The sequence below is a fragment of the Pipra filicauda genome, unplaced genomic scaffold (genome assembly GCF_003945595.2).
Source record: "Pipra filicauda isolate LSUMZ 115617 unplaced genomic scaffold, ASM394559v2 scaffold45_size4122338_pilon, whole genome shotgun sequence".
NCBI classification, from domain to species: domain Eukaryota; kingdom Metazoa; phylum Chordata; class Aves; order Passeriformes; family Pipridae; genus Pipra; species Pipra filicauda.
In genome coordinates this window covers 1,826,597-1,846,507 of record NW_024104598.1, presented here as the reverse complement: position 1 = coordinate 1,846,507, position 19,911 = coordinate 1,826,597, and the positions used below count along the sequence as shown (strand labels likewise).

The 19,911-nt window shown below is 40.0% G+C and overlaps 1 protein-coding gene across 4 annotated transcripts in view; it reads right to left on the bottom strand.

Annotated features, from left to right (window-relative positions):
- Positions 1-19,911, bottom strand: part of PRMT3 (protein arginine methyltransferase 3) — a 143,303-nt gene that overhangs the window by 50,133 nt on the left and 73,259 nt on the right. For 2 of the 4 annotated variants that reach the window (XM_039386003.1, XM_039386004.1), the window contains 7 exons: positions 17,718-17,837; positions 10,472-10,797; positions 9,173-9,255; positions 7,814-7,863; positions 6,576-6,678; positions 4,775-4,928; positions 1,467-1,608 (listed from right to left, as the gene is read on the bottom strand). In XM_039386003.1, coding sequence (XP_039241937.1) covers positions 1,467-1,608; positions 4,775-4,928; positions 6,576-6,678; positions 7,814-7,863; positions 9,173-9,255; positions 10,472-10,797; positions 17,718-17,771 — 912 coding nt within the window. In that variant the 5' untranslated portion in view covers positions 17,772-17,837. Of the gene's footprint in view, positions 1-1,466; positions 1,609-4,774; positions 4,929-6,575; positions 6,679-7,813; positions 7,864-9,172; positions 9,256-10,471; positions 10,798-17,717; positions 17,838-19,911 lie in introns of those variants that run through there. The other 2 variants (XM_039386005.1, XM_027732476.2) reach the window with 2 other exon arrangements.

Sequence of the window (19,911 nt, the reverse complement as noted above, 5' to 3'; positions counted from 1 at the left end):
ATTAAGATGACAGTCAAGGAATTCTTGAGCAAAACGGCAGAGCAAGGAAAACACTTGCCACTTGGCCAGTGTGAAGTAACAACATTCTTCCTCCCACCTCTGAAGTGTTCGCAGAAAAAAAAAAAACCAACCCAAACTGAAACTTCATCCTACCACTACCAGGCATAAAGAAAAAAAAAGTTTAAGACTGAACAATGTCAGAAACAGATTTACAATTCAGACAGCAAAACTCCTTTCCTAAAAATTGTCATGGACCAAGTCACTACATTTATGTAAATAAGGTAAACATGAAAAGAAAAGAAAAAATACAAGTGAATGCCTACCATATAGGAAAAATTTCAATGTACACACAATGAAAAATAACTGGTGTTGTATGCTTTGGAAACTCAAAAGTCTTCCTAAAAGCTTTCTGAGAAACGTACCCTGAAATCAATAAAATACAATTTTGTACTCATCCTATAGCCTATAACATCTCAAATGTTGGCTTTACACCACTGCAAAACCAAAAACCCATCATCTCTTTCTTTCAAGACTTCAGTTATATTTCTATAGACTATGCATTTTGGAAAACATACTTCTACTTCTGCAGCCATGTCTGTGCTTCTGTAAAATCCCCTCCCCTTAATATTAATCTCATGCTTATACTATTCTTACCATAGATTCACATACATTTCTACATTGGGCCCACTAAATGATTTAGAAAGCTGAAAACTTCCTGTGTTAGCTGCAGCGACAAAGTGATTTTGCAACTCTGTATTCTACCTTTACATTAGACAGGAATTTTATTTAATTCTGGCTTAAAATTGTAAAACTGTTTATAACTTTCATAACAATGATATCTTCTCTGAAAGGAAGCATTAAGAGATTCTCATTTACATGTCAATTAGAAGCTATTGGGCTTTGTGTTTTTTATTTTAAAGTTAAAATAGGCTTGCCTTTGAAAAGTTTTATGCATTAATTTTATCTTTATCATATAAAAGGAGCACACTTGTTTTTTCAGCTGTTCAATGTCGTTATAATACATTGAACCAAGCACAAGTACAAATTTCTGTTTACCTAGTGCAATAGGAAACCACAATATTTGAGAAATGGTCTTGCCTAACAAATTTCAATTGTTAGGAAAATTTAAAACTAAAGAAAAATATTCACTGTCTGTACTATGTTTTATCCTCTATCTTTTAAGCATGCAGGAAAAAGCTGCTTTTGGCAAGGTCAGGCTGTGTTACTGTAATATCAAGCATATTGGTACATGATTTCACGTTCCTAATGCCTCCCATAAACTGAATTTATACAAAGGAAGTAAAACTGGAAAAAAGATCTCTCAGCCCAATTCTTGGAGAAAAAACTATCCTGGATAGAAAGGGTTAAAAATGCAGCTGCTCTGCAGTATATTTATGGGCACACAGCCCACTTCCTTCTCTCTCCTCTTTAGTCCTACTAAGATGCAGGTGAGGTGATTTTCTAACCTTTAGCATCTCTTCGTGTATCCCATAATGCCCATAGGAGCTGAAGTAAACACCATCCTCATCCTCCTGAAGGTCTGCAATGGCGCTGGATGATGAGCTGCTCCTGACATCTGTGTTCATCACAAAATCCTGGGCAAATTGTCTGTAATCAATTTGAAATATACCCTTGAGACATGTTTATGGGACCATGAAAGCGAGGGGGGGAGGGTGGGGCAGAAAGGGCTTGGAAGAGGGAAGGAATCCAGGCTGCTCAGGGGTTTGCCAACAATGGGCCCAGCTTTAGGTGTGCACATCCTCCCTCTGCAGGCTCCTCCGGGCTGCTGCACCACTGCAATCCCTGCTTTCTGCTTACAGCGAGCAATTATTCACAGTGAAATCCTGAGATTTAGTTTCTATTTTTAAGGAAGGATTATCTATATTTTGCTCGCTGGCATCAAAGCCAGCACCACAGTGCTCAAGGTGTTTCAGGCTGTGCAGTGCAGATATGGACTCAACTGAAAGAGCACAAGAACTACAGCCCACACAACACTGTGTGACTGGTGGGAGGCAGAAGGAAGTATTTTAAAACTGAGCATTTGGGTGAAAACAAAACAGAGCTTAACATTCAATTCGTTACTTTAATTTCATGCTGCTTATTTTTCCTCCTCCGTGGTCTTGCATTCCTAAAACACATGAGGAAAGGCTGAAAGAACTGGGATTGTGCAGCCTGGAGAAAAGAAGGCTCCAGGGTGATCCTTCAGCACCTGAAGGGGCTACAAGAAATCTGGAGAGGGACTTTGGACAAGGACATGGAGTGACAGGACAAGGGGGAATGGCTTTAAGCTGAAAGACAGTAGACATAAATCGGATATTAGGAAGAAATTTTTGACCAAGAGGGTGGTGAGGCCCTGGCACAGGTTGCCTAGAGAAGCTATAGCACTTCCACACCCTGGAAGTCTTCAAGACCAGGCTGGATGGGGCCCTGAGCAACCATGGCAGGGGGGTTGGAAGTAGATGACCTTTAAGATCCCTTCTAACCCAAACCATTCCATGATTCTATGTTCCCTTATTCCTCAAAGCAGTTTTCATGATAAAATACACAAATCAAGAGGTTTATAATGAAAACACAATTAGAAGCGGACAAGCAAACAGCTCATACTACACCCCCAAGTAAGTGAAAAACGTCACATGCCAGACAATATTCCTCCAAGGTCTACAGCCCAACAGCAACAAAACTTACACCCTAGACCACTTCAAAGCCACCAACACTTACCTTTAACAGTGACCATACTTTCTTAAATGGGAACTTGACATATAGAAGTTGTAGGTAACACCTCATTACCAGTACCAGCTTTATAGAACATCAAAACCAAAAAAACTATTTCACCCCTGGCATATCAAATACCTCTCTACTCAACTAGTTTGGATGGGGGAGAGAATATGGCAAGGGAATTTGTACTAAAATTTTGTCAGTATCAGCAACTTCCTATACTTGTCTACACAGGTCTGGATCTTATTTTTAATATTGCTCTTTGCCATGGCAGTTTGCATTTTCCTTACTTTTAGATGAATATCTAAATGATAAAAATTTAAACTTCAAAAAAAGATTCCATGTCATACAATTAAGTATAATTAGCACTGTGTGAGATTTAAATTATTTTAAATTTAGAATTCTTTAAAATGGATTCAGCCAATAGTTCCTCAAGCAGACAAATGCAACACAAGCACCAAAGAAAGTCTAGAGACAGAGCTGCCCTCCAGTGTTTTTAATCAAGAAAAATGGTATGTAAAGACAAAAGCCATAACCTCTAAACAGGTGACAGGTTAAAAAATTCACCATATACAAGCCATGTTCTTATATCTCTAAGTTACATCTAGTGCCAGAGGAGACCTGATTTACAGAACTGTTACCATCTTTATTTTGCACAGGTTTACCTGAAATGAAACATCTGCAGATGGTCTCTTTCCATGGAGGAACCTCCAGCATAAACCAGTAGTACTATGAATTACAGCATATTAACTACTACAATGCAACTGCTTCATCTGTCCATAATTTAAAACTGAGCTGCTTCAGCAGATCTACATCTGGTTACTTTTGCTGCCAGACAAAGGAAGAGGCTGCATTGCAAAGGAAAATTAAAAGTCTCCCTCTTACAGGAGCAGATAACTTGATACACTAACCTCAAAAAAATAATAAAAATCTATAACCTTGATTGAAGTTTAGAGCTCAAAAGAAATTGCTGCTGATGACCTGAAGTGGGTTTTTTGATTTAAATGAAAACGAATGGAACAAGAGGAAGACAAGAAGACATAAAGAAAAAAAAGGCTAAGTTTTCAAAGCACAGTGCCAAATTTGTTTCATTCTTACTGTTTATGATCAATCAATGCATAATATACCCAGAGACACCAGAGAAGCACTGTGTGCTATGAAGTACAATTTGCAAAAGGCAAACCCGACTGAAGACAAACCTCCTTATTTTTGAAATAAAGAATTGTTCACAGCTGAGAAGATCTAAATACATGAATTTATTTTGGTCTACTTAGTTACTTATAACACCAAGCGTGTAATATCAAAATGTACAAGCCCTCAAATGTATTTTACAAAACAAGTCTTTTGCCGATTAACTTCCTTGCAAAAGAACATGAATTATTTTTCCAAAGTCTCCTAAATACAACTTCAGTTCTTCGGTGCCCAATCAGTGTAATCTTGAAATGACATGTCTGTACAGGAGCATCATCAATCCATATTTTGCAGACCTCAAGATTTAGAAGTCAAGTGTACAGCTACAGGGATGTCCTGATTCCTGTGATGAACTGAATATTTTCACTAACAGAACCCACATCTAAGACTGAAAAGTAGCTGAAAAAAGTTGATTTCTTAATTTCACTGAGAGTTTCTCCAAACTATAAGTGGACTCTACCACTAACAATCACTGTTTGGAGCCAACTCTGACAACGTTTGGAGTCCTATATTTAATTTGTCAGTCTCTGCTCCACTGTGTACATCCTCAGTGTTTACATTCTTATCTAAAGGACAAACAGAAAAGTGTCTCAAAAACTAAGTGGTCTGAAGCAAAATACATGTTTCTGAGCCATGTGTTTGCTTAGCTTTCCCAAGCGTACTTTGGTTTTTCAATCTGCGCAAGTTTTGTGCATTTTTTACTAACCATCTAAAAGACATTTACTGACCCTCTACAACGCACAAGTCAAACCTGCAGTCCCAACACAAGTCAAGAGGTTACACTCTACAACATGTTTGAATTTCTATTGTCTTCTCACCTAAAACACACCAAATAAGAACATCCCAAAACTTCAGTTCAAACACTTACTTCATTTTCTGAAGATCCTCCTGTGCTCTAGCCAAGGCTGCTTCTGCGGCTCTTGCTCTGTGTTCTGTGTGTTTTAACTGTTCAAGGAGCACTGTGGTATCATTTAAACCATTACAGGGCACAACGTTTGCAGGTTCACAAAGATCTTCTATATCTGATGAAAAGAAGAGGGACAAAAACCCACCTACCAGTCATGTGTTGCTTCACAGCAAATCATTAACATAAAATGCTATTTCTGTCTTTGGATGATTTGTAAAAGTGGGTTGTTTTACAAAAGACATGATTGAATTTAACAGGACTAACTGCAGAACACAATACAACTCAGAAAAAGCAAATATGCTAGAAGCATGCTCTAAGTTAATAAAGCAAATAAATCCAAAATTCAGGTTTCTTAAAATACCAGTGTTTGATTAACCATAGAAGAGACATTTGGTTTAGAGTATAATTAAGTTAATTACAGTTCTATCCTGCTTTTTTCCAATTATGTTATTCTGAGGCTGAAAGTGCTGTTAACGGTAACGGTAAAAGGTAAGAAATTATATAAATTTAAAATGTCTTAGTAATTAGAGAGTAACTCTTAATTTTCAAACCAATTCCTTGGGCTTTTATAAAGCTTACAAACACACAAAACAGAAGAGCATAAACAGAGTGAATCTAGATGAAACATTGCTTTTTCAACTACAACGCAGACTCAGCAGTAGGTCCCATTCACCTCTTGCTAAATTCAACTGATTTCAACAGGTGTCACTGGAGAAAAAAAAATGATGCTACTGTGGTTTTGGATATAGTAGGAAGTTACTGCCAGCTGACTGAGCAAAAGACTTAACTAAAAAAAACATGTATCTATTCTTTTTAATCATGGAAGACTGTTTGAGCCATGAGACTGAAAGAAAGCATTTAATATTTCAGAAGTTCAGCTCACGCCCATAACCCTTAAGCAACTGCAACTGGCACATCAAAGCACCTCAAAAGTCTATAACTCGGGCAAAGAGCACACATTAGGCAGGAGCTGATCCAGGGAAATGTGAACTCTCTGAAGCAACCAACTCATGTCCTCTAGCAGGCACTATCTCTGCTGCCATGCAACAGGGTTCACTTAGAAAGGGGCAAAACTGCATTCCGGAGTGTAGAGAGAACAAAAAAACCCACAAGCCCTAAGTACCTTATGGTTTAGCTGAAAGATGTGCGAGTATAAGAGAGTGAGAGGATCACGGGCAGCAAAAATAATTTCAAAAGTCAAACCGAATTCTCTCAAGAACATCTGACAAACTGTCATGAGAGAGAAACTAAGGCTGCTTGCTCTGATCCCCAGAACTACTAAAGAATCAGAACTTTTGTAGTATCTTATACTGGGTTGCTCCAAAATAGAACCTGTATAAAAGATGTTTTCAACAAGGCAAATTACTTGTAGCACACATTTTTGAATGAATGCATCAAATTTTAAATATCATCTATTTAAATATCTAAATATTGTGAAGCTTTAAAAGCTTCACAAATCTCCCAATGAATGTCAGGTGGAGTGTCTCTTTGACCAGCATAAATACTATACAGAGCATCTCTGCTATGAGAATTTGCTACAGTACGCAAATGCAGGTAATAAAAAAGGGCTATGGAAATCTCAGTCACTAAAAATAAATGCACAACATGCAGTAAAAATATCAGAGTGTAACTTACTGTCATGACTTTGGCTACTATGTGGACTTTCTCATGTATGTAAATCAACCGAATAACAGTGGCATGAACTCTGACAATACCACATTGACCCTACAATGCAGTGCAGTCATATTGAAACAGTATTTACCAAACTGAAGGAGGAGATCATCTTCTAGTTCTGGTTTCAGATATTCCTCTCCTTTCCAAGGCAGTGGGCTGCTGAGAGAACTCAAATATGCTCCTGTTGGTTTCTAGACAGGGGAAGAGCATGTAAGCTAAGTTTCTTTGAAAACACCAGCCCTTCAGTCTGATTCAAGAAAAAAAGGCAAAGACCTGTTCTTTCACACATTCAAATATACAGGGTATTATTGAAGGAACTTTGTAGCAAAGGCTGAGAAAGCCCAGGCAGCTACAGCATCAAGGAATTCAAGTAAAGCACTAATTGAAGGATACTTGCACGATTACACTGCCATCGGGAACCAAGTTTACTCAGGTGTTTGGCTGTGTCAGCCTCTTAGCTTCCAAGAGGGCTAATCAATAAATCCCAGATGCTAATCCTGTCAGGTGTTTTTACATGAACACTGCTGCAGGGACTAATGTCAGAAACGCTGCATTCTCTCCTGTTTGCATCCAGCCAGTTAATATTTTGTCAGGAAAGGAAAGGTCAGATTCTGGACTCCAATTTCTGCCTTTCTGTGTTTACTCTGCATAGACAGTTATGCATTAAGTAACTACTTGAGGATTTAAGATTTGAGGATTTAAGTTAAAAAGTGCTTAATGAGGTAAGATGGTATTAAGTTTAAACCTAAACTTCTAGGGAACAACCAAGGAACATGCTTCAAAGTCACAGAACACACAAAATACTCCCAGGCCTATCTTAAAATTGTAGGCTCCCATTAGCTTTCCTGATTCTGGCATCATTTAGCAGAGATTAAAGCTCTGTAGCCTGAGGGATCAGGCGTTGTCCTTTCTAAGTAGGGGTCTGGCCAGCTCACACCCTCAGGAAACACTCTTTTACACCTACACACAGGCAAGGACTGAGAAACTTCAATTATTGACAAGTAAAGCCATTTCTGAAGCAAGACAGCAAAGGCCAAGACAAATTAACAAAACAAAATGATACTACATAGCATGGAGGCTTTTTGCAAGTCTAACACCCTCTTCTGAAACCAATAAAAATCACATAAGTTAAATACAATTTAAATTAAAACAACTTCATATCTAAATAAACCAATCAACAGCTATTTTAATTCCTGTGATTTCTTATTTCTAGAATTACAATACAAAATCTCATGCAGTTATTAAAAAAGGGCAAACTGAAAGCACAGCACCTTGATTCCGTATTCTCCAGACACAGATTACAGAAGTAGTATGTGGCACACCTACCTTTAATCTGATGAAGTTTATTAGTTTAATGTATCCATAAAAATTGAGTCCTGAGAGGGGAAAAAAAAAAAAAAAGGGAGAGAGTTTGCATTACAGAAAAGCACACATACTTTACAATTAAATGAATACTAATTGCTTGTTCAAGTGGCCAGTTTCCCCTTGGGGTGTACATCACTATCTAGTGCAGTCTTCCTATCTTAAGCCTGCCATCTATGTTTTTCTTCTCCTTAGGATTAAACCAGGAAATTCTCACCCTCAGGACAAATACATTTGCCACAAATTAAGAATGGAACACATCCAATTGGGGATTATGAACAGGGATTTCATTCATCTGGCAAGCAAGCACTTCAGGACAGCCACTAGCTACCCTGCTGATATTTTAGGCTGCTGTTCATTTTTAGCTTTCTGCTTAACAGAAATCACATTGATTATACTCATCAAGAATACTTACCAACATTGATTTAAAATTGCCACCTAGGCAGAAACAACAGTGGCTTAAGTATAAATATGTACTCTCACCAACAAGACCAAAGACAGAATACTATACCTTGGATTTTAGACAGAAAACAGACCAGATCTTACAACTTCACAGGCAGATTTACAAATGCTTCATGTAGTTCCCATCCTCTTATCTCACACACTCCTTTTCAGTGAACACTCTTAAAACAGCATTTCTCCAACAGTTTCCCTTCTCCTGCTTTCCACTCTTCCTCTATATGCACTAAAATACATATTTTAGGCTCAGTAGCTCAGCACTTACCTCTTTCAAAGCCCTCCCTACTTCACATACATCCTCCTACACGTACTTTCCTTCAGTCACCACCTTGGCCTAAACACAGCTTCAAGTGAAAGTCAAACTTCTCCTAGAAAGAGTTAAACAGACATTGGAGGGTTTGCCCTCCTGTGATCCTTTGAGGGAACATAAGCCACGACTGCAAACAGCTGCTCAAAAGACACAAGCAGCACAATCCAGCACCTGCCCTACGGGTGGGTACATCCTTGGTGTCTGCTTAGCTACTGAGCCCAACAACAGCATCACTAGACAGGCAGGAGTTCCCAAGATCAGGTAAACCACATAGTGCGCTGGCTCAAGTAGGCAGGGAGGATTCAGCACACCAGCACAAGCCAGCAGATATCAATCTTACTTTTGTCACTAGTCAGGAGCTTTATGAGTAGATTATGCTGGCTGCTTCCTGTGTGCTTTAAGTATAAGCATTTTTCCACATAGCTTATCTTGTTCAATCTTGGAAGTTTCAGCTGCAACCATGAAATCCATTAGAAATAAACCAATGCTTGCAATTTATTTTAAATGAGACACTCATACACAAAAGGAAATGACAAGTCATAAAAAAAACTTACCATGTTTCTGGATCACATCACTAACATTAAACTCATGCTCTGTTTTGCAGTGAGAGAACACACCTTCAGCAGAACTGAACCACCTGTAAATAACGAATTATTAAGTATGTAATAACAACACATTTAGAAGTTCTGAGTTCTATATGCTCTGTTCTGACCTACTAGGCAATACATTCAGAACACATTATCTGCCTTTGAGAAGGGATGCACAGGCAACTCCTTATTCATATGCCTCACAAAGAAACTTTTACCTTGTTTGCCAAACATTTTGAAACAAAAGACAACAAACATAAAAATTTTGTTTGACAAAGCCACAAACCCTGTGAACTTTCAAAAATTCCTGGAAAGCAGACTCTGTTAAAGCTGAAATCTAAGAACCACATACAGGAGGTGGGTGGGCCGGCTGGATCTGCTGCATCCAAATAAAAACCCTTATCTATTTACTGGCAATGGGAAAAGATGACAGGGAGAAAAAATAAGAAAAAAGGAAAGAGAAAAGCCTCCACACTGCTCCAGGATGAGGGGAGGGGATTACCTTCTTTCCACGTTATCCTCTCCTTCACTCTGGATCTAACGCACCTTCAGCTCGATCAACAAGTTTTAGCTTGAGAGAGAAAGTAAGTCTGGGATCTGGAACTGAAGTGGGGCTGGAAAGGGCTGCCAAAGGAAAGTAAGGGCTGCAAAACAGAACTTTTTCATCTGGTGAGGGGCAAGTTTTGGTTTGTTGGGATTTTTTGGGGGGGAGGACGGGGCATTATTTGGTTGGGGGATTTGTGGACTTTTGTTTGTTTGTTTTAACGAAAACTTAGCCTGGAATTAGCTTTAGGGCTATATTATGAAGTATGGGACTCAGTATTTTACACATACACATTTATATTTATACCTCTATAGAAGTGCCTCCATAAAATGCACACCGTGGAGCAGCTTGAGGAACGCGGAACAACTGCAGATGCTACAGAGCTCGGCTAAAACTAGGAATGAATTACCTCGCTGGCGTGGCTGCCTCCCGCGGGCCAAGCCTGGGCGTACGCAGCTCATCCCAGCTCTGCCCTGCCCAGCCCAGCTAAGTCCAGCCGAGCCCAGATGAACTAAGCTCAGCCGAGCCGAACCCAGCCGAACCCAGCCCAGCCGAGCCGAACCGAGCACAGCCGAATCCAGCCCAGTCGAGCCGAACCCAACCCGGCCGAGCCCAGCTCTGCCCACTCCAGCCCAGCCCAGCCCGCTCGTCACGGGTCCCCTGGCCCAGGCGGGCGCAGCGAGAGCGCGCCGCGGTTCCCCCCCCCCGCGCCGGCCCCTTACCTATCGCAGAAGAGGCAGCGTGTCCTCTGGCCCACGGCAGCGCCTTCCTCCTCCTCCTCTTCCTCCTCTTCCCAGGGCTCCTCGCCGTCGGAGAGCGCGGGCATCTCCTCATCCCGCCCCGTCTCCGTGTCCATGTCCCTCCGCCGCCCCCACGTGCGGCGCTTCCGCCCGCTGCCGACGGGGCGGGCCGGGCCGCGCTGGTGGCTCGCGCGCCCCCTGGCGAGGCCCTCCGGCCATGGCGGGCGGGGCGGGCGCTGAGGGGGGGGCCGGGCCCGGCCGAGGGGTCCTGTGATACCTTTTGACGCAGTGTTGACAAAACACAAAGACTAAAGAGCACAAATGAAGATCATAGAATCAGCCAGGTTGGAAAGGACCTCCGAGATCAAGTCCAACCTTTGATCCAACACCGCCGTGGTTCCCAGACCATGGCACTAAGTGCTACATCCAGTCTCATCTTAAAAACCTCCAAGGACGGAGAATCCACCCCTTCCCTGGGCAGCCCATTCCAATGCCTGATTACCCTCTCTGTAAAGAATTTCTTCCTAATATCTAACCTGAACCTCCCCTGGCACAGCTTAAGACCTTGACCTCTTGTCTCACTGATCGCTGCCTGGGAGAAGAGACCAACCCCCACCTGGCTCCCCCCTCCTGTCAGGGAGTTGTAGAGAGTGAGGAGCTCTCCCCTGAGCCTCCTCTTCTCCAGGCTGAACAACCCCAGCTCCCTCAGCCTCTCCTCATAGGACTTGTGTTCCATACCCTTCACCACCCTTGTTGTTCTTCTCTGGACCTGCTCCAGCACTACAAAGTTTGCTATTAAAGTTCAGAAATCTACACTGCTGAACTCTGTGACATGAAGGTAGTATAGCAAGGAGTTTTTGTAGCTAATTTTGCTATTTCAATTGTTAGACTTTTTATGAGTCTACTACAGACTCCAGCCCCAAACCCACATCTTTACAAAAATGACAATGAGTATTTCGCTAACCATGGACAAACACATGTTGTCAGTTGTCCATCAAGCCCTCATCAAGTCAAGCTGTAAGCTTTAAGAATTCAATGTATTTAGTATGCAGGGCTCATATTAATTTATCATAGACAAAAAAAAATACTTAATGAATAAAGTTTTCATGAGTGGACCAAAAAAAAGCCTTTTTTTTTTTTTGCTTTCTTTTCAGAATAATGATGAAGTACTTATCTTCTTTTTCTGCTGGTTTAAATTGTCTGTGATGACACTAATAAAAAGGTTCAAGGTAAAAAATAATCCAAAGATGATAAAGATGACAAAGTAAAGATACGTGTACAGATTGTTTTCATACTTAGGCTAATCCAAAACCTGCAAAAAAAGGCATAGAAACTAAACCTTAGTTTAACAGTGAACACAAAATATATGCTGGATAAAATTTAGGGCTTTATCACTCTGATCTTTGCTTCTTACAGTCAAGTTCTGATATATCCATTTCACTGACTTTCAATCTATTAAGTTACGTTCTTGAAAAAGAACTTTGCTATCAAACTTGATATTTCATTTTGAAAAATGTAACTGGCCTGTATGAATGTAGAATAAATACTGAAGACAGCAAGTTGTGGTAGTTGTGGTATTCCACAAATCAAGTACATCAACTATCAAAACTTTTTACTATATATGCATTTCAGCAAACAAGGAAATTAATGTTCATTGGCTACAATTTACCTAGTTCTCTTATTAATTGATATTCTATCTTCTTTCTATTAGTTAATGACTCTCTCGTTTCTCGTGCCAATTAGTCTGCATGCTCAGTCTTTCTCTTTTGGGTCGGTGGTCATGATCTCCCCCTTCCAGAAGTACCTTTTACCCAGTCGGAGCTGATTTCAGCACAGTTGCTGGGATGGTTTTATTAGTTTCTTCCTTATCTTGGGGGTTCTGCTAGATTTCCCTGTGGCCTGTAAATTCTGCATTCTTTGTGTCCACTGTCACTGGTACATCCTTCTTCCCAAGCCTTGTTAGCCTCCCCTTAGGTCATTGAAACATGTCAAACCCTAAACCTTAACAAGGCAACAATTACAAGTAATTTGTTTTTCTGACACCTGGACATCACTTAGAGCTCGTTAGCTGTTCTCCGTTTCACCAATTATGTCCCCCTTCTTGTTGATTAGATTTGAAAGTATACAAAGATCCAACATTAAAGAACATCCTTTCTTAAGAAAATTTTATATATTACACATTTTGCAACAAGACCATGATACTAAGTGCCACAAACAGTCTTTCCTTAAACACCTCCAGGGACAGTGACCCCACCATCTCCCTGGACAGCTCATTCCAATGTTTAATAATCCATTCTGTGAAAAAATTCTTCCTACTGTCTTCTATAGTTGAGGCGTCATTCAAATGAAGACGCGAGAAAGTAGTTTTAAAAATTATATAGAAAAAACAAAGCTTGAGGGTCATCACTTGAAGAAGACATTTCAGTTGGGTTACTGAAGTTCCTTAATTTTCTCTCTATTTTGTGCCTAACAGAAACACGCATCTCTTCAGAATCAAATGGTGCTGGTTCTCATGGTGCTTCTATGCAGGATGGGATGGAGGAAAAGTCAAAGCTGGAATTTTTCCAATTTGTACCATTTGTATCATCCAAGTGTCTAAGTTCACATCTGTGCTACTACAAATATTTCCAAAAGTAATGAAATTAGTATTTCACCTTGAGCATCACTATCTTATATAATGGCAAGAGCAGAGGTACTCTGGGCATCCTGCTAGAACTGGTCTGATTCAGATGGGTAAACACTGTATTTGCGCAGTGTTTATTCCCTAATATGACATAAGAAATCTCCCACATCTTACCACCGCTGTTAGTCAACAGCACCTCATTAGGCATTGCACATGGATTTATACATTTGCCTTGGTTTAGGAATCGTACTCCCCCTGCAGAGAGCCCAACTTGAAGAGATGAGAAATCACCAACTGTATGAAGTTTAACAGTGGCCGCATTCTGCACCTGGGACGGGGCAACCCTGGTTGTGTGTAAGGACTGGGAACAAGAGGCTGGAGAGCAGCAGTAAAAAGGGACCTGCGGGTGCTGGTTGATGGCAAGTTGAATCTGAGTCAGCAGTGCCCTGGCAGCCAGGAGGGACAACCCTGTCCTGGGGGGCATCAGGCAAAATGTCGCCAGCAGGAGAGGGAGGGAATTGTCCTGCTCTGCTCTGCACTGGGGCGGCCTCACCTTGGATATTGTGGCAGTTCTGGGCACCACAATATTAAAAAGACATTTATCTATCAGAGAGCATCCAGGGGAAGGCCACAAGGATGGTGAAGGGCCTTGAGGGAAAGCTGTATGAGGAGCAGCTGAGAGCACTTGGTTTGTTCAGCCTGGAGGAGACTGAGGGGAGACCTCATAGTAGTCTACAGCTTCCTCATGAGGAGACAGGACTCAAGGAAACAGCATGAAGCTCAGTCACAGGAGGCTTAGGTTAGATATCAAGAAAAGGTTCTTCACCGAGAGGGTGGTTGAGCACTGGAACAGGCTCCCCAGGGAGGTACAGGGAGGTAGTCACAGCACCAAACCTGTCTGAGTTCAAGCAGCTTTTGGACAACACTCTCAGGCACATGGTGGGATTCTTGGCTGTCCTGCACAGGGCCAGGAGTTGGACTTGATGATCCTGATGGGTCCCTTCCAGCATATCCTATGATTCTATGACTCTATGATATTTATTTTACAAAGGCTGAATCTGTAACAGTGCTCGATATGTAGCACTCAAGTGGAGGTACCAAGTGTTTGTTAGTATATTATAATTGCTGTTTGACAGAATGATCATCAGCATTATTATAATCTTTGCAGCTTTTGATCATTTCTAGAGGGGTGGAGCCAAGGGTCAGATTGTAGTCTCATTTTTACAGTGCAGATTCAGTGGTGTTTGTTGAATATAAAAACAAAGAGATTTGAATTGATCTGTAACAAAAAAGAAAAGAGGGGTATGTAGAATTCAAGAAGGAAACCTGAAAGTCTGAATTTCCTTGGCTGGATTATAATCTCTGATCTTTCATCTGTACTTGTATATCAATCCCATGTAGCATAATTTTCCCTTTTACCCTCCTGGCTCTCAAAGCTAACAAAGAAGGCTTTTAAGCGGTAATTGAACAGATTAGGCTTGCTTAGTAATAGGCAAATCCAGAGGGACATGAAAAACCTAAATATGGAAACTAGTTTTAGATAAGACCAGAATTCCAGTTTGAAAAAGGATCTAAGATCTACTAAGTCAGACTTCTTCACAAATTCTGTGCTATGCCTTGTTTTTAAATTCTATATCCATTCAGAATTACTTCTACAGGTGTGACAAGACATCACCAATTCTGCAAACACTCTTTAGTCGTGTAAACTAAGTGCTTCTCGTGGATTTTTTTCATTACATAGTGAGTACTAGTTATCGAATTAGTCAGTGCAAAATTCTGGCAAAGTGCTGCATACCCTTAGCTCAGAGAAGAAGTCTAGTCAAGTCAGATGCTTATGCTGCCAAAGTAGGATCTGATCCCATAAGAGAAACAGAAGTGACACAGAATGATAAAACACACTTCTCCTCTACCCTTGCTTAAGCAGCCAAGAGTAGAAATAGATTTAACAGCCGCTGCTCTGTCAGTAGTGCCCAGGCTGATAGCAGCAAAGGCAGAAACAGCAGCTTCTTTGTGTTTTACTGAAATTCTCCTCGTCCCCCTCCCTCCACCCCCGAAGGGGCACAGGGTCACTGATTGCATAGTCTTTGCTCCATTGCACACTCTCAGCTATTGTTCAGTCTGCTCAGAGAGCAACAGACTGAATGTGCGGCACAGCTTTGTAACCGAGCCTTCTTTTTTATTATTGTGTGAATTAAGGATTCTCAATAAATGTAAAGCACCTGTTCATTTGGGTTGGTGTAGATGACACGTTGGGGGAAGGCTGTATGAAATCCTTCAGCAGAAGTGTATGACTTACACTGGGTACCTCTTGAAATATGATCATCTTTGTTACAATCTCCTAATCCTTGTAAAGGGATTTGCATGGTACAGAAGATTTACAATGTAATGGATTACTATTTCATAATCAGGGCCAAGGGGAAGAAACTTCAAATACTCACAATTTTTTTTACTGCATTTCAAACTTTTTTCCGTTCTGGAAACACAACACTGGGGAGATTGTTAGACACATATTTTGTGTCTGCACACAAAATATGGTATCAACGTATCACTTGTGGGCTTTGTCTCATCTAGATTTCCAAGCATGTGTAATTTTATTCTCTACCTTCGTCACTTCTTTTTGTGGCCACAGTGCTTGTCATTATCCAAAAGCAAAGAAAGTTTGTTAATAGAAACTGTGTAGGAAATGAACAAAATATTTTTTAACAAACTGTTATTAAATGGGTATGACTTTACCCTGTGTAAAATATATTAGAAAAAAAGAGAGAGCAAATGTTCAAAAAATAATATTAAAAAACCAAATCACTTCTTATTTGTGTGGTCAGAGTTATATTTTTTTTTCAATTTTAACCACTCAATGTTGCCAAAAGAAAACTGCACAGAACCATGAAACTCAAAACTAAAGACAATTTTTCAAAAGTATTTTCTATCTGCAAAGTCCAAACTGTCTGAAATTTTACACTACATTCCTTGGATATTAAAGTCAGCCTGCTACGTGTAGGTACCAAGAATGACACTCCCAAAAGCATAGCGTGTGAGCACAAATACCCTCATGCTCAGTCCTCCCTGCCCAGTTTGTTGCATTTTGTGTTTATTTACTGATGCAAACTCCTTGTAGCCAGTGGTCTAAAAGCAGATAGTAGCTTTTTCATTTAGCCTTTAACATGTGTAACAGTGAACAGGTTCTTCCCAACATCCCACAGCAATGAAAAGCACAGCTCCAACAGCCTTAGGTGCAACAGAAAGAGGTACAGAAACCTCACATTTTGCAGAAGGGCATCACTGCAAGTAAAACCTTCATTAATGCCCATGAACTCTTTATGCCTTTATTGCCCTCGCAGCTAAAGGGTGAATTTAGACTCTGTTAAAACCATAAAAGCTTGGAAAGATTTAAATTAAACATAAATCAGAAAAATTGAGTGCCAGTTTGTATACAGAGGGAATAAGCTGTAGTCAAAAAGAATTTTTTATTCCTATCATCAGGAAAAGCTAGTAGTATTGAAAGCAGAATTGCTAATCAGAATTTGTATGCTCAGTCAGTTTAAAAGTTTCACAAAATGATGGCCATATTGCTCTCAGTATAGTTCTGAACTAAGATAACTGACAGATATTTTTCATCTGGAGAAAGCCTAGCAGACCCTATGTAGGGCTCGCCCTGAAAGCAGGGTTAGGTTTAAGCTTGAGAGAGAAACTAAGTCTGGGATCTGGAGCTGAAGTGGGGCTGGAAAGGGCTGCTGAAGGAAAGTGGGGGCTGCAAAACAGAACTTTTTCATCTGGGCAGGGGTAGGTTTTGGTTTGTTGAGATTTTTTTTGGGGGGGGGGGAGTTGGTTATTTGGTTGGGTAGTTTGGGGGGTTGTTTGTTTATTTCTTTGTTTTTCTGTTTTACAAAAACTTAGCCTGGAACTAAAGTTATGGCTATGTTACAAGGACTCAGTATGTTTTTATGTATTTATACCTCTAGAGAAGTGCATCCATAAAAAGTGCATTGTGGAGCAACTTGAGGAACAGGGGACAGTTTCAGACTAAGATCACTCCAAATAGATAGTATTTAAAAAAATAATCAAAAATAATCAAATACTTAGAAGCTTAGAAAACCACTGATCTTCAGAGTTACTTTCACTGTTGATGTCCAAAGGGTAAATGCAGATAAAAGAACCCATAAGCATCTCAAGGATAAACCAGTGCTACAGAGAAAGCAGCTATAAGTAATTCAATATTTTCTGTCTCATAATACCTGTGTTTCTCTGGGGAAAACGTTTTCTACGGGGGAAAAAAATACCTGGACTTAAAGTATTGTAAAGAAAAACTACAAAAGAAATCTTATGTCCATTTGAAGTACAATGAAGTATTTACCTTAGGCCACACCTTTACTATGAAAATATATAATCTCCATTCACAGTAAGAAAACAAGTGAGGACAGGTAGGGGTTCTCATCAGCTAACAGGTTGAACTAGTGGAACTATGAGGGCTGTGCATTAAAAACAACCCCCCAAAGGCAACTATTTGGCACTTGGGGGTTTTTTACACTATCTACAAGATACTTAATGTCACAAGAGTGGATGTTAGGCATTTAGCAAACTCTGAAAGTAAATACTTAGATGAGTTACCTGGAAATCAAAACCCTCCTCGTGAGGGATGAGCATGTGCAAGGTTAAGTCCATCAGAACCAGCTCTGGATTGTGCTCCTGAGCAGTGACTAACCAAAGACAATGGAAACTTGAAGTGTCCTAGAAAAAAAAAGAAGGATCAGATTATTTGAGCTCAAAATGTAGAAATCATAAATGAAAGGAGCAGTGGTAGGTGTGTGCATCACTATTTAAGGAATCTGGTGCTTAGTGCCCAGGTTTCCAAGGGCTTGATAAGAGCAGAACTGAAATGCAAGCAGAGGAAGAGTGTGAAATGTTGCAGATTACAGGAGAATAGGGACCAATGGAAGCCAGTCATACTTCTCATGTCTATTATGTGTGCTGTGAAAATGATTTACCTTAGATTTACCTTACTAGATCACAGCCCAGCCCAGTATCTCCATTTTGAGAGATGTTACAAAAATACAAGTATTTCTTTATTCAGCTTCACTTTCCCTAAGTTGTTATTGCCTCAGCAGAATGAGGAACAATATTGATGATCATGGGCAGCAAAAAACAAGTTAGAAGTCAGAGAAAGAGACAATCAGAAAGTAGAATCAGACATGGGACTACATCCATTTATGCTGCTTTTCTTGCAAATTTATTTTGGCTTTTCCAACAAAGACGGAAGGAAATATTCATCACGTTGCATTTGTCAAAAAATAAATTTTGTAGTTACCTGGGATGAATTCAGTTCATTGCTTTCAGCAGAGGATACACTATTTTGCTTTTATTTCTATATCTAGAAAACCAGAGAGACTTATACAATGATTCTGACAGCACACAGATTTGTAATATTTCAGGAGCTCAAGATCTTGAAGATTCATTGCAACAGTTCAGTGAAATCTTTGTAGAGGAACTTTAAATACAGGATTTTTTCATGTTATTAGTATTGAAAGGACAGTTACTATCTCTTGCTGTATACTTATAGAGAAAACTTCACAGGAGAAGATACATGGCAGCTTGGGAAAATGATTTTCCTGAGACAATCAGGATACCTCAAAGTCTTTACTCCCAGGGGTGTAAAGAATGCAGGAAGGAGGAAAAAGAATTACTTACCCTGCACAAAAAATGTAAATAAACAATAGCAAAATGTAAATGTACAATCAAGGCATTTTTAGAGCAGGTAAACTAAAATATTATGAATCAAACAAGAAATCATTATACAGCATTAGGCTAGTGTTTCCATTTCTGCACCAGCTTGTTACAGGCTGTCTCAGTGCAGCTTTTTTGTTGACAGATTTTTACCTCATTTTCAGTTCATTTCACTGAAAAAAAACCCTAACGTAAAAATGGAAATATCCTTCAGTAAAACTGCAAATTCTCCTGATAAATATTAATTCCCCCTTCTTTAAAAGGTGCTTGTTTGAGGTATTATGAGTAGTAGCTATGTGTGTTAAATCTCCCATTCTTTGTACCAGCTTCTTTAAAAAAAAATAAATCAGCCAATGAAAAGTGCCTAGACTGACGCTGTCTCCCTCGGTTAATCCAAGGCCAGGAGAGGGATAATTTGATTAAACTGAGACCCTAATTTATTTAGCTTTAGTTCTGGATCAACCTCTTCTTAATAGAGTGCTGTCGTCTCCAATTGTTTGATGAAAATTAAAGTGACATAAATACCATGGGACTTTTTCAATCTGATTAGTCAGCTAACTTGCATCAATACTACCCCAGCCATCAGGCGCTGGCGTCCTTCCTTTCACCAGCCTTACTAACAACTGACAAGTTCTCCTTGAAGCCCGGGCACCCACGCTGCCACTCAGACCCCCACACTTAACCCATCATTCCTCCTCAATGGCTCTTGTTTGACAAGGTGCCCACACCTTTTTCCATTGCTGTTCATCAGACAAAGCTAAATATTGTTTTATTAGCAATCAATAGCCTGTTAATCCCAAACGATTTCACAAATCCACTGAGCTCTCAAGCTGATTAAAAACGTTTGGGGTTTTTTTTGGGGGGGTTTTTTTGGTTTTTTTTGTTTTGTTTTGTTTTTGTTTTTTTGGTTTTGTTTTTTTTTTTTAAAGCTGCTAAATTTCAGATGGATTTTCACCTCTCCTCCCAGCCCTCACACTCTGATATGGGACATTGTAGCTGGTAAGCAAAGCCACAAAAGCAAAAAGAGCTCTGTTGTCTTTAATGTTGCCTTTAAGTGGACGTATGCCAATGTCAAAGTTTC